The sequence below is a fragment of the Thalassophryne amazonica genome, chromosome 2 (assembly GCF_902500255.1).
Source record: "Thalassophryne amazonica chromosome 2, fThaAma1.1, whole genome shotgun sequence".
Lineage (NCBI taxonomy): Eukaryota > Metazoa > Chordata > Actinopteri > Batrachoidiformes > Batrachoididae > Thalassophryne > Thalassophryne amazonica.
Window position 1 is genome coordinate 21,981,067 of NC_047104.1, and position 14,644 is coordinate 21,995,710.

The window sequence follows — 14,644 nt, forward strand, 5'->3', positions numbered from 1 at the left end:
GTAGTTTTGCACCTATTCCTTGTGTTCTGACTAACCTGCATATCGTGGTTCTACTCTCTTGACTGATAGTCCAAACCTTAACAATTTCTGTACTTATACGTTTTGGTTTCTTTGTATGTGTGGATTACATGGGTTGTTACTGACATCTGGTGAAAATTTAACATCAATAGCACCTTTAGAAATATATTAAAAGCCAAGTGGCCTTTGTGTACATGTATACGTGCATGCATGCGTGCTTGTGTATGGCTTTGATCACGGAAAACTGGGGAGGGCTGACATTTGCCGTTTTGTATGCTTATGTATTTTGCACCAAGGATAAATGCCGCCAAACAGAACATTGATAGGACAAATATTTTTGTAGAAACTACAGATATTAGCTAATAACAGTGAACAATGGACATTGATAATTACATTCTGGACTCACACGCCATTCCAGCAGGGGGTGGTAAATCATCTATATATGAAAAGCGAAGCGACTTCTGTGTATGTGTATGCATGCAAACGTTGATAGACATTGATAAGGCAAATATTTTTGGAGAAATTACAGATATTATGTAACAACAGTGAACAATGGATTTTGATAATTCCACTCTGGACTTAATTTATTACCACCCTTGAAAAATGTCAGCTACCTATTTTATAAACACTACCCAATCGAGAGCCCATGGATCCCCACAGGCAACACGTTAATAGAAATATATTGATTGAGAAAAATGGTGATGTGTTCGATACTTATTTTACCCACTGCATACAGTATGGTTTCAACAGAAGTGTTGGGAAGGTGTCGTAGCACGGACCCACAACAGGGGGCGCAAATGAACGGACAATGAATAAGCCAAAAACGGTAACAATTTAATGTTGCGATAATACACAACAAAACATACTGTAATCTGCACAGTCAATTTAACACCAGGTGACGTGTGAGCAGGCTCGAAGATAGAAGACCCCCGACGAGAGAGAAGCTGCGTCCCACACGGCTTCCACCACCAACGGTCTGAAGAACACCGGAGCCGCCAAGTCCCGAGTCCCCAGGTGGCCTCTGTCTTCGGCTGTCGACCCTGGTACTGCTGGCAGAAAGCAGAAATATGATGAGTGAGTGTGAATCCGCACACTCAGTAAATCCACAGTTAGCGAGGGAGGAAGCACCTCCACCTCCAAGCACACACTCGTGCAGCTCCTGTTTGAGCACTTATCTGGGTGGGAGGTGTTGCGAAGCCGTCGCTGAACACCTCAAACGCCACCTCCACAGACGAGTCTCACCGACAGGAAAACGGCTGCAAAGAAGAGTTTAGACAGATATACGGTCTTAAGTTCACAGAGAAATTACCTTGGTAATGGTAGTCGATTTCTCGGCGGGGAGGTGGAGTTGCAGTCTGGCTTTTATGGTGGTGATGATGAACGAGTGACAGCTGGTGCAGAGGATGAGTGACAGCTGTCACTTCTTCTGGGTCTGGCGCCCTCTCCTGCTTGGAGCCCGCACTCCAAGCAGGGCGCCCTCTGGTGGTGGTGGGCCAGCAGTACCTCCTCTTCAGCGGCCCACACAACAAGAAGACTTCTAAGTATGGATGCATCAATACCATTTTTTTGCAGACTGAGCACAAGTACGAGTACATATACTCAACAAAAATATAAACGCAACACTTTTGGTTTTGCTCCCATTTTGCATGAGATTAACTCAAAGATCTAAAACTTTTTCCACATACACAATATCACCATTTCCCTCAAATATTGTTCACAAACCAGTCTAAATCTGTGATAGTGAGCACTTCTCCTTTGCTGAGATAATCCATCCCACCTCACAGGTGTGCCATATCAAGATGCTGATTAGACACCATGATTAGTGCACAGGTGTGTCTTAGACTGCCCACAATAAAAGGCCACTCTGAAAGGTGCAGTTTTGTTTTACTGGGGGGGGGAACCAGTCAGTATCTGATGTGACCACCATTTGCCTCATGCAGTGCAACACATCTCCTTCGCATCATCCGTGAAGAGAACACCTCTCCAACGTGCCAAATGGCAGCAAATGTGAGCATTTGCCCACTCAAATCGGTTACAATGACGAACTGGAGTCAGGTCGAGACCCAGATGAGGACGACGACCATGCAGATGAGCTTCCCTGAGACAGTTTCTGACAGTTTGTGCAGAAATTCTTTGGTTACGCAAACCGACTGTTCCAGCAGCTGTCCGAGTGGCTGGTCTCAGACGATCTTGGAGGTGAACATGCTGGATGTGGAGGTCCTGGGCTGGTGTGGTTACACGTGGTCTGCGGTTGTGAGGCTGGTTGGATGTACTGCCAAATTCTCTGAAACGCCTTTGGAGACGGCTTATGGTAGAGAAATGAACATTCAATACACGAGCAACAGCTCTGGTTGACATTCCTGCTGTCAGCATGCCAATTGCACGCTCCCTCAAATCTTGCGACTTCTGTGGCATTGTGCTGCGTGATAAAACTGCACCTTTCAGAGTGGCCTTTTATTGTGGGCAGTCTAAGGCACACCTGTGCACTAATCATGGTGTCTAATCAGCATCTTGATATGGCACACCTGTGAGGTGGGATGGATTATCTCAGCAAAGGAGAAGTGCTCACTATCACAGATTTAGACTGGTTTGTGAACAATATTAGAGGGAAATGGTGATATTGTGTATGTGGAAAAAGTTTTAGATCTTTGAGTTCATCTCATACAAAATGGGAGCAAAACCAAAAGTGTTGCGTTTATATTTTTGTTGAGTGTACATTTGGATACTCGTCGATAGAATACTGACTTTGAAAATACGTTTTATTCAGCAGTTGTTCCTTACTTTTTGACTGTAACTACTACCAATATCATTAGCTTTGTTTTTATTTACAAACATTTCACTTAAATCATGTAACTTCACTTTTTGACTACAACAAATTGTCCTTTAACATTAATTATGTTTCTTAACAAACATGACACTGCCAGACATCTCACTTAAATGTAACCTGTGGACTTCAGCACTACAAAATATAAAACACCACACCAGTTACATAACTGAAATTGTCCATCACTAACTTTACTTATGTCTGAGATCACTAAAAGCCTTTTTTGAAAATGTGAGGGGCAAATTCTTTTTGATGAAAAGAAGCTTCTCTGTATTATCAGCTGCGAGCCTGTTCCTGTTTTCATCTATAATGTGTGACACTGAGCTAAACAGCCTTTAACTCTCCACACTATTTTTTTTTTTTTTTTTACTTTTAATTAAATATGTACCGGTAACATACACAAACAAATACTGTAAATGTTTTTTTCCCCCCCAAAGGTGGAACATGTAAATACTGAGGAGCACACGCACACACCGACACACACAGTGTTGAGCGGCATCTCAGCTCCACACGGAGGCAAAACGAAGTAATATTTACCATTATTTTATTTGAATATTTCTTTGTGGATCATGGGATAATTTCATCATGTGCAGACAAAATGGTCCATTGCCTGCGGTAACTGAGCCGTTAAGGAGCTGCAGTGACACTTCAACTTCTGGTGCAAAAGTACGGCTCGTGGAGGCGAGCGGAGGTTCCGAACACAGCACCACAGACATTCCATAAATGGATTACACCTGTAGCAGACTGAGCCAGTCTCCCATTGGCCTGTCACACCAAGAGTTGAAACTCACCAACCTGACGGGCAGTCTCCACCGCTGAAACCCTGATCTGACAGAGGAACTGGCACAAAGTGCCAAAGTCACAGAGGAATATTTTTTCAGCCACAGCAAGGAATTAAAGTATTTTCAGATGTTGTTTTCCAAACTCAGGAAGCTGTATGTGGATAATTTTTCTTCAGGATCATGTAATGATGAATTCCACTGAAACAGGTAAGACTATTATTTAATCTGTGGGTGAATTTACTCCGCATGATGGACTGCGGCTTTCAGCCAGTCATTGAACAGCATTAATGGGCGTATTTTGATTTAAATAGTAAATTAGTAAATTACATGAAACCCTGTAAAGATCCCTAAATTAGTCGCATCAATCTTTAAAACGCAGTGTTCAAAACGTATGAAAAAAGTAGCAGCTTATAGTTCGGAAATTACGGAGTCTAATTGTGCGTGAGAGATTGACATCACGCTGCTTGTAAAGGGGTATCAGGTGTCATAGTATCAGAGAAGTTTTATGATTACAAGTACGAGTACATGAATATGGGATCGGGCCGATACTCGACACTGGTATACACTCCTAAGAAAGCAAAAAAAGGTGCAAAGATTGTGGCTACATTACCTCGTGACCAACACTGCAGTATCCACTGGTGGGATGTCATCTCTTCCGCCAGGAACATGGTTGGTTCCAACATACCGTGGCCCTCCAAACTCTTGATACTGCCACTGACAGAAGCTTTCCAAAGACTTCTCCCCATGATGGCCCACTTTTAGCTTTTCCTGAAGACAAGACAAAGATCACTTTGGATATGGACTAACACAGAGTTCCTGTTATTGATGTCAATCTGGTTTGTATCGCACTCCCAGATCTCATGTCTCTGTGGACTCCATCTCTTCTTATTCCCATCAGGCTGTTTTGAGTCCAGTTTTGTCATCACACATTTTGCCAGTCCTCTCTTATTGGTATTGGTAACACCTCTAAGCTGTATTTTTGCATCTCTGATTTTGCTAAACCTTGACAAATGTGTTCTGAAATGTATTTATTTATTTTGGATTTTATCCTAGCTAGTTCTATTAGCTGCTGTTTTGCATGGCTCTCTGTCATCAGTCATGACTGATACGCCACATTCCTGTCCTTGATACCATATCTACCCATTACTTCCTCATCACCTCTGTTCCCTTCACCAACATACCCATTGAAGTCCGATCCTATCACCACTCTTTCATGCTTAGGCACACTCTCCACCACCTCATCTAACTCACTCCTGCAATCTTCTTTCTTCATCTCACAACCTATCTGTAGGGCATATACACTGATGGCAATCATATGTCAGATGCACCCCTTCAATTTCCATCACCTTGTAGGACACTTGCTTAACCTCCAACACACTATTAGCATACTCTTCCTTTAAAATGACCAACACCATTTCTCTTCCTATCATTACCATGATACAACAACTTGAACCCACCACCTATGCTCCCGGCCTTACTTCCCTTCCACTTGGTCTCTTGGACAGACAATATGTCTACCTTTGACCTTCATCATATCAGCCAGCGCTCTCCTTTTACCAGTTATACTGCCAACATTCAAAGTCCCTACTCTCACTTCCGCCCTTTTAGTTTTGCTCTTCTCCCGGTGTTGCTGGACACGTTTTATTCCTCGTCTTCTCCTTCACCCAGCAGTAGCCCAATTCCTGCCAGCACCCTCTTGTGCAAAGGCACCAACGGTCATTGTTAATCCGGGCCTCAACTGATCTGGTATGGAACTTTGATTTTTTTTTTTTTTTGGAGTGGGGGGCATTTTTTTTTAAGCTGGATGCCCTTCCTAATGCAACCTCATTTATCCTGGCTTGGGACTGGTACTCAGAATGCTGCACATAACAATGTGGCTGAGTTAAGTCATGTAATCTTCAGTATTTGAACAGAGAAATAAAGTCAGCAACCCAACATCCATCTGAGAATGACAGACTATGGAATAATAAGCACACGTTAATTCTTCTCAGATATTGTACCAATAATTACAATAACTTAATGAGTCATGAAAACAAGGAATTTCTGTCTGTGGTTCTGAATGAGAACAACATAAACAGTATCAGTGAATTGAAAAAATAAAATAAAATAAATGTCAAAACCATGTGACTGCAGGAGCTTGTGTCTCCGTGAGGATGTTTTGTGTGTGTGTGTGTGTGTTCATTAAACAAGCCGTGTGAGTGAATGATTTCAGAGACCTCTGTGCTAAGCTTTCGTGTTTGGTGGTGGCCAAGTGGTTAATGTGCTTGGTTTCAGTTCAGAAGGTTCCGGGTTCAAATCCCACCCCTGCCACATTTCTCCATGTAATGTGGAGTTGCGTCAGGAAGGGCATCCGGCGTAAAACTTGTGCCAATTCAACATGCAGATCCACCTTGGATTTGCTGTGGCGACCCCAAGTGCAAACAAGGGAGCAGCCGAAGGGACTTACTTACTGTTCATATCACAGTTGAATATGATAATATAATAAAAAAAATACATAAATAAATATGAATTGAACATGGCAGCACGGTGGATTAGTGGTTAGCACTGTTGCTTTACAGCAAGAAGATTGTGGCCTCCCACCTGGTCCTTCTTTGTGGTGTTCTCCCAGTGCTGGTATGAGGTGCTCCAGCTTCCTTCCACTTCTTAAGACATGCATGATCGGTGAATCGGGGACTTTAAATTGACTGCAGGTGTAAGTGAGTGAATGCGTCCTGTGATCGACTGCCAGTCCATCACAGGACGCACCTCTGACCGCTGGGATAGACACGTTTGTGTCGACCAAAGAAAACAACAACGGCTGACAACAGAAAGACTGAAGGAAAACCTCAGTCAGTGACGTCAACCTCAACGTGGCACAGTGAAGGTTTCATAATCTACCATTCAAAGACTGAGACCACATAAATCTGGAGGCCACAACATAAGAAGCAAACTGCTCATCAGCAAGGAAAACCAGACCAGACACAACATAATAACAACAACAAATAAATCAAGTTAAAGCTTTTGTTTTTTTCAGTGATGTCTTGTGCATTTGTTTTTTCAGTCTGAAGATTGTGACACAAATTATAACTTTCATCATGTCTTTAAGAAGTGGACACAATTTGGAAAATACTTTCTTCCGGGGTCCTGCACCGCAACCCCCACTGGACGGAGTTTCTGCCTGTCAACAGGTTGCTGAGGGGTGGAGAGAGAGAACGTCAAACTTACAGGGCGACTGTGAAGCAAAACCAGCTTGGTGACGCGAATGTTGACTTTGACTCCCAAGCTCTGGTGATGGAACATGTTGTAGACCTGGAAGACAGGAAGGGTTAAAGCGATACTTTTAGACATCATGGGAAAAGACAATCTGACCCCAAAGGTCAGATTTATCTCAGGCATTGGACTGCAATGTTCACCAGGCAATTCTCTCTAGGGAAACACATCCTTACTGACCCCGTAGCTTTAGTGACTTCAAACCCACAGCTGCTCGAGGCAAATAAATAAACCTCACAACAGGGTCTCCCTACTATTGTTATGGAACACCATCCTGGACCTGATCGTCAGACCTTCAACACAATCCCTTCAGAAACACGGCGCACTGACTGCTAAGTCCTTGTTCAGTATGAGAGCTTCTCAGAATCTGAAAAGCAGCAGCACACACACAGTGTGCCCACACACACGCAGAACGTCCACATGCATGAAGAGCTCCCACACAACACACAGCACCCGCACAGTGCTCGCATACAGAGCACACACAACACAAAGCACTCGCACACATGCTTAGCACCTGCATCTGCAGAGTGCCCACACCTGGAACGCGCCAAAAGTCATGCAGTGTGCCCAAAGCCACGTAGAGCGCCCGCTCCTGCAGCACAGCCACGCAGAGTGCCCGCAAACACAGAGCTGTGTGTGTGATGAAACAGAAAAATCACCCATTTTGGACGATGCAAGACACACCACAGGATAAGAAGCACCGTCACCCATTTTGGATGATGCAAGACACACCACAGGATAAGAAGCACCGAGCGACAAGTTCTGGCCACATCTGAACACAATTTATACTTCAGAATCTGAAAAACAAGCAAAACAGTCGTGCAACATGTTTACCATGTTGGAGCGCACTGTGCTCACTTTGTCCTGCTGAACCCAAAGTGCAGCGAAAAGGAAATCTGCATGAACAAGCGGAGAGTAGATGTCTTGTACCATGTTTTCGGCAGGTTTGAGTGTCAGCGAATCTGCAGTGCTACAGAGACTCTCCATGATCACAGTGTGTTCCTGTTTTTTAATTATTCTGACAAGAACAAAGTGCATGAGTGCATCACAGGATTGGGTCCCATGGGACCCAATGCAAATCTTGCAGGAGCGGGCAGTCAGAAGCTTGCTGTGGGTGGTAGCGAGGAGCTAAAAATAAACACAGCGGGAACATAAGTGACAAGATGACTCACTCAACAAAGCAGAATAATAGTGTTAAGTATGTGTGGCCACACGCTACTTTCATCTTAAATCATTTAACAGGAACTGAAGACATTACAGGAGCAAATGGACACAGAGACACAGCACAGTGGGTCTGTCTCTCTGTGTCACACAGTGATGAAAGTGGGCCATGGAAAACAAACCTGAATGATCAGTTCCGCTTATCGATCCGATTCTTTATCGATTCCCTTATCAATACCTCTTGTGAATTTTCTGTGTACTAAAGGTAGGCTTTACAGGTTTTCTATGTCAACAACATTTTATTGAGTAAATAAATATGAAATTGGTCACTGGATCCTTGATTTCTGGAAATAAAGAAAAATCAATAAAATCTGTACATGGACACTGGATTCTTTATGTACATGATGGAACCCAGATCTCTGGACAGAAACAGAAATAAACAAAATCAGTAGTTCTTGTCAAAAGCATTTCCTTTCACATATTAATGACACAAATGGAACCCCAGGGTTCTCAGCAGGATTTTTTTTCTCAGTGTAACGGGATGGAAAAATCACCTTAAGAAGCCAGGGGGTCGGGGAAGGCTTAGGCTTTGACCCCGCTGAAGTTGCTTTATGGGCTTATAAAGGGCCTTCTTTGGTGTTTTTTTTTTACTTTTTTAAAATGTGGAGTAATCAGAAATTAATCTTGAAGTCAAAAAATAAATAAATAAACATTTGTAAGGCTTTTCTATAGTAAACCGTTGTGTATAAATTAGCTCCTGTGCAGTGACACACATTTCTACACTCTTTGATGTTCTGGTTTGATGCCTCTTAATTTTGGCTTTAAAGTAAGGCTGTAACAAAGATAAAAAAAAGACAGCTTTACTTAACAAAATTTGGCCCTCAAAATGCAGGCAACTATACTCACGCCTGGAGTGCTACTGTATGGCTGTGGTCAGACTAAAGCGCTGCCTGAGATTGTGACACCAGGATAAGTTCTCCCTGACGGAACGGAGGACGTCACATTTTGGGGAAAAACAGTTTTGGTCGGTTGTAGTTTGTCTGTTTTACAATGTTTGGAAAGAGGTGCCATTTGATTTAATACGGTGATTCGCTTTGAAGTTATTGATTGCGGAATGATCCGTCTTTCCACCTAGGCAGAGAGCTAGAGCAAATCCTGCAACACACACAGACACGGAGCGGAGGATATTATCATTATTATTAATATTTTCAGGAGGGGCACTAATTTTAGTTTATGAACCACAGAAGCGGGAGATACGAGGGCTGTCAATAAAGTAACGGTCCTTTTTATTTTTTTCAAAAACTATATGGATTTCATTCATATGTTTTTACGTCAGACATGCTTGAACCCTCGTGCGCATGCGTGAGTTTTTCCACGCCTGTCGGTGACGTCATTCGCCTGTGAGCACTCCTTGTGGGAGGAGTCGTCCAGCCCCTCGTCGGAATTCCTTTGTCTGAGAAGTTGCTGAGAGACTGGCGCTTTGTTTGATCAAAATTTTTTCTAAACCTGTGAAACACATCGAAGTGGACACGGTTCGAAAAATTAAGCTGGTTTTCAGTGAAAATTTTAACGGCTGATGAGAGATTTTGAGGTGATTCTGTCGCTTTAAGGACTTCCCACGGTGCGAGACGTCGCTCAGCGCTCTCAGCCACCGTCGTCAGCCTGTTCAAGCTGAAAACCTCCACATTTCAGGTTCTATTGATCCAGGACGTCGTGAGAGAACAGAGAAGTTTCAGAAGAAGTCAGTTTCAGCATTTTATCCGGATATTACACTGTTAAAGGAGATTTTTTTAATGAAAGACGTGCGGACGGGTCCGCGCGTCGGGACGCAGCCGCCGCGACGCTCCGCCACAGGAAAAACACCTCTGTTGAAAGCCTTAAGGACAAGTTGGAACATGTCCTGCCTGTTAAACAATTTCTCATATACTCACTCCACTGAAAGCCATCAAAAGCCGCCTGGATTTTACAAATGGTTATCAACACGGAGGTGTTTTTCCTGTGCCGCCGCACCGCGTCGGCTGCGTCCCGACGCGCGGATCCGTCCGCACGTCTTTCATTAAAAAAATCTCCTTTAACAGTGGAATATCCGGATAAAATGCTGAAACCGACTTCTTCTGAAACTTCTCTGTTCTCTCACGACGTCCTGGATCAATAGAACCTGAAATGTGGAGGTTTTCAGCTTGAACAGGCTGATGACGCCGCCTGAGAGCGCTGCGCGACGTCTCGCACCATGAAAAGTCCTTAAAGCGACAGTCTCACCTCAAAATCTCTCATCAGCCGTTAAAATTTTCACTGAAAACCAGCTTAATTTTTCGAACCGTGTCCACTTCGATGTGTCTCACAGGTTTAGAAAAAATTTTGATCAAACAACGCGCCAGTCTCTCAGCAACTTCTCAGACAAAGGAATTCCGACGAGGGGCTGGACGACTCCTCCCACAAGGAGTGCTCACAGGCGAATGACGTCACCGACAGGCGTGGAAAAACTCACGCATGCGCACGAGGGTTCAAGCATGTCTGACGTAAAAACATATGAATGAAATCCATATAGTTTTTGAAAAAAATAAAAAGGACCGTTACTTTATTGACAGCCCTCGTATTAAGGTTCCAGTCCATGGCAGAGATCCGCGTCTGCCCCACAAAAAAAGACATGTTAATGACGAATGAATAAAAACTATCTGTGTGAAGTGGTGGACAATTCTTGCAGAGAAAGACTCCCATTTAGAGACTTTAATCAGCAGAAAAGGCAGAAATGGCTTTGATACAGGCTGATGAATAAATTGCGGACAAACTGCTTCTACAGCAAAACCAGCGGCTCCACAATCAACATAGAGAAATCATTATTTTCCTCTTACACACCCTCAAAAACAACTTAAGGGCCCAACTGCAGTGTAATTTCTTATAATAACAGTGTAACGGACCGTTACGCTGTTATTATGCTGGTGAGAACCCTGAACCCCACAGACACTGAACTGAGCTCTTCAGAGAGGACGGAGGACATCTCATTTTGCGGGAAAAAAATGGGTTTGGTCGGTTGTAGTTTATTGTTTGTATTATAACATTTGGAAAGAGGTGTCATTTGATTTAAAATGGCGATTTGCTCTGAAGTTATTAATTCTGACCGCAATGTGCATGGCTCTTTGGAGCCGTGAACTTAGTCCCACAAAACAGATGATATTATTATTTCCTTTACCTGATGGACAACTTCAGTTTACACACGGCTGGTACTCATGCCAGAGAACCATCGCTTAAAACTACTCCGGTGTGGAACATTGGACGTTTGCCTGTAACAAGACAAGAGTCCCAGTTTGTGACTTTAATCCACACAAAGGTGACTCACGATTGACATCTTTAAATAGCTTTGAGAGGGGTTAAGGAAGACATTAAAACCTGCTGCTTCTAAAAACCAGCAAAGAACCAGTGAACAGTGTGTTGAAGCACTGCTTCGTTGCTTCAGGCTTCAAACAGACCCGTCGTAGTCTGCAATCCATGTCGAGAAATGATCATTTCCCGATAAACTCCGAGTGTACTAGTCAGTGCATAGACTACACTGAAGAGCAACCTGAAGGTAAAGCACAAAAAAAACCCTCTGGCCAGCTGATATCTAAAGTGTGATGAATGGGTACAGAAACTTGGTACTAAATAGGACCCAGGCTAATAAATTATTAAAGACTGGAGTATCAGGAACCTCTGACGCTGGGTACTGCTTTCAGTACTAGAGACATTAAGAAAATAATTTCACTCTCTCTCACTCACTCACACATACACACACACACACACAACAACGGCGGAAAGAATTAAACATGAAAAGTGCGTTTATACCTCACCGTAAATGTGACAGAAAATAAATCACTGTTATTTTATACTATTTTCTCCAAAAACTGCAGATATGAATACTGTTAAAGTATCAGACTGATAAACAGTACTGCCAAGAGTAGTAGTACCATTAAAATCTTAACAATACTCTTCCCAGTTCACAATGCTCACTGTTTGCAGATAATATGGAAATTAGTGTGATGTGAAATACTTGTTCTGTGCCTCCGTGATATGATGGTCATAGTCAGAATTTAAGCTACCATACGAAAGTACTGATGTGGATTCTGATACAGAATTACCATTACACATTTGATGGATTTTCACATTTGATGGATTACTCCGTACCCTGACCGTTGTTAGAGCGACGCTCCCTTGGCTCTAAAGTAAGCCTCGCAGACCAAATTACCTACAGAAAAATAAACTGTGCAAATGATGGAATTGGATTAGAATGGGAATAACCCTGTTGTGTCTGATGATTTGAGGACATTGGATTACGGTCGCAAATATCTGTTTTACTGGCGAAGCGCATAACCAGCATGAAAGTCCGCAAATCATCAGACACAACAGGGTTATTCCCTAATTATACAGGGCAAAACACAGCACCGGTGCATGCTGCCAGACTTGATTTCACTTGTTATTTTAATCAAGAACAACAACAAAAATAACAGAATAAGGAAGAAGAAAAAATATCAATGATTAATCGTAGCCCTAAACATGAACTGAAGAAAACATCATGGATATAAAACGTGTCAATTCTTTAAGTGCAATAAACCAGCCACTTTACTCAAACTACTATTATCCCACTGTGGAAATAATTCTATTAGCACTGTGCAGGAGAATCTTTCACAAGCCAAAAGGTTCATCTCACGTTCTGAATGTATTCGTACCAGTATGTCCAACATAAAAGTACTTCTCACCATGTTCATGACGGTCAACAGGAAGCGCTGAGCCGCCTCAGCACCGTGATACTGCACCATGTCAGAGTCTGCCACGACCACCGTCTCCATGGTGTACACTTCATTTTGAAGAATGGTGTTTCTCTTTCCACGATTGTCCTCTTCCACTTTGGACAACTTCTCCTTCTTCTTCCCTACAGTAAGAGAATTGACAGACTTCTTAAAGTTCATATCTTACTTCAGCCAACAGCATTTAAAAAAAAAAACTCTATACTCAATTCTAAATAATTTCTTCCAAGTCTTGTTGTTTGATGGTGTAAGTAAATCCATACCAGAAAAATAAGAGTAACTGAAGCACTTTTTATTGAGAAATAATGCAAAATGTGCAACAAATGGGCTTTTGATTATTAAATTCAAATGTCCACCAAATCCACAATCTGGATCACATCCAAATCAAATTTTGTCTGTCAATAAAGGAAACCATCCTACACTCTCAAAATATGGAAGAAATTTGATCTTTTTTGTCCGAGGGATGAATTTATTTTTTAAAATTTGTTCAATGTTAAACATGGGGATTTTTATAATTTTCCAAGATTTTTCCTGGCTTTGCCCTTTGGCCCTTTTGCTCTACTTTTAAGATTAGGCTTAAAACTTTCCTTTTTGCTAAAGCTTATAGTTAGGGCTGGATCAGGTGACCCTGAACCATCCCTTAGTTATGCTGCTATAGACTTAGACTGCTGGGGGGTTCCCATGATGCACTGAGTGTTTCTTTCTCTTTTTGCTCTGTATGCACCACTCTGCATTTAATCATTAGTGATTGATCTCTGCTCTCTTCCACAGCATGTCTTTTTCCTGATTCTTTCTCCTCAGCCCCAACCAGTCCCAGCAGAAGACTGCCCCTCCCTGAGCCTGGTTCTGCTGGAGGTTTCTTCCTGTTAAAAGGGAGTTTTTCCTTCCCACTGTCGCCAAGTGCTTGCTCACAGGGGGTCGTTTTGACCATTGGGGTTTTTCTGTAATTATTGTATGGCTTTTGCCTTACAATATAAAGCGCCTTGGGGCAACTGTTTGTTGTGATTTGGCGCTATATAAATAAATTGATTTGATTGATTTGGCTCAGGCTCAGACACCCTGAGCCGGAGGTCGATGATCGACTTTGTAGTCGTATCATCTGACCTTCGGCCACGTGTTTCAGACACTCGAGTGAAGAGAGGGGCAGAGCTGTTGACTGATCACCACCTGGTGGTGAGTTGGATCCGCTGGGAGGGTAGGAAGCCGGTCAGACCTGGCAGGCCCAAACGTATCGTGAGGGTCTGCTGGGAACGACTGGCGGAACCCTCTGTCAGCAAGGTCTTCAACTCCCACCTCCGGGAGAGCTTCTCCCAGATCCCAGGGGAGGTTGGAGACATGGAGTCCGAGTGGACCATGTTCTCCACTGCCATTGTCGATGCGGCTGCTCGTAGCTGTGGTCGCAAGGTCTTTGGTGCCTGTTGCGGCGGCAATCCCCGAACCCGGTGGTGGACACCGGAAGTAAAGTATGCTGTCAAGCTGAAAAAGGAGTCCTACTTATCTTTGTTGGTAGGTGGGACCCCAGAGGCAGCTGACAGGTACCGGCAGGCCAAGCGCACCGCAGCCCATGCAGTCGCAGAGGCAAAAACTCGGGTCTGGGAGGAGTTCGGGGAGGCTATGGAGGAGGACTATCGGTCGGCCTCGAAGAGATTCTGGCAAACCGTCCGATGCCTCAGGAGGCGGAAGCAGCTCTCCACCAGCACTGTTTACGGTGCGGATGGGGAGCTGTTGACCCTGACTGGGGATGTTGTCGGGCGGTGGAAGGAGTACTTTGAGGATGTCCTCAATCCCATCGTCACGTCTTCCGAAGAGGAAGCAGAGACTGGGGACTCAGA

The 14,644-nt window shown here is 43.5% G+C and overlaps 1 protein-coding gene across 1 annotated transcript in view; it reads right to left on the reverse strand.

Moving 5' to 3' along the window:
• Positions 1-14,644, reverse strand: part of adamts17 (ADAM metallopeptidase with thrombospondin type 1 motif, 17) — a 448,852-nt gene that overhangs the window by 329,727 nt on the left and 104,481 nt on the right. Inside the window, exons 4-6 of the mRNA XM_034184238.1 lie at positions 12,765-12,937; positions 6,829-6,912; positions 4,235-4,392 (exon numbers count right to left, since the gene is read on the reverse strand). Of these exons, the coding sequence (XP_034040129.1) occupies positions 4,235-4,392; positions 6,829-6,912; positions 12,765-12,937 (415 nt within the window). The remainder of the gene's footprint in view (positions 1-4,234; positions 4,393-6,828; positions 6,913-12,764; positions 12,938-14,644) is intronic.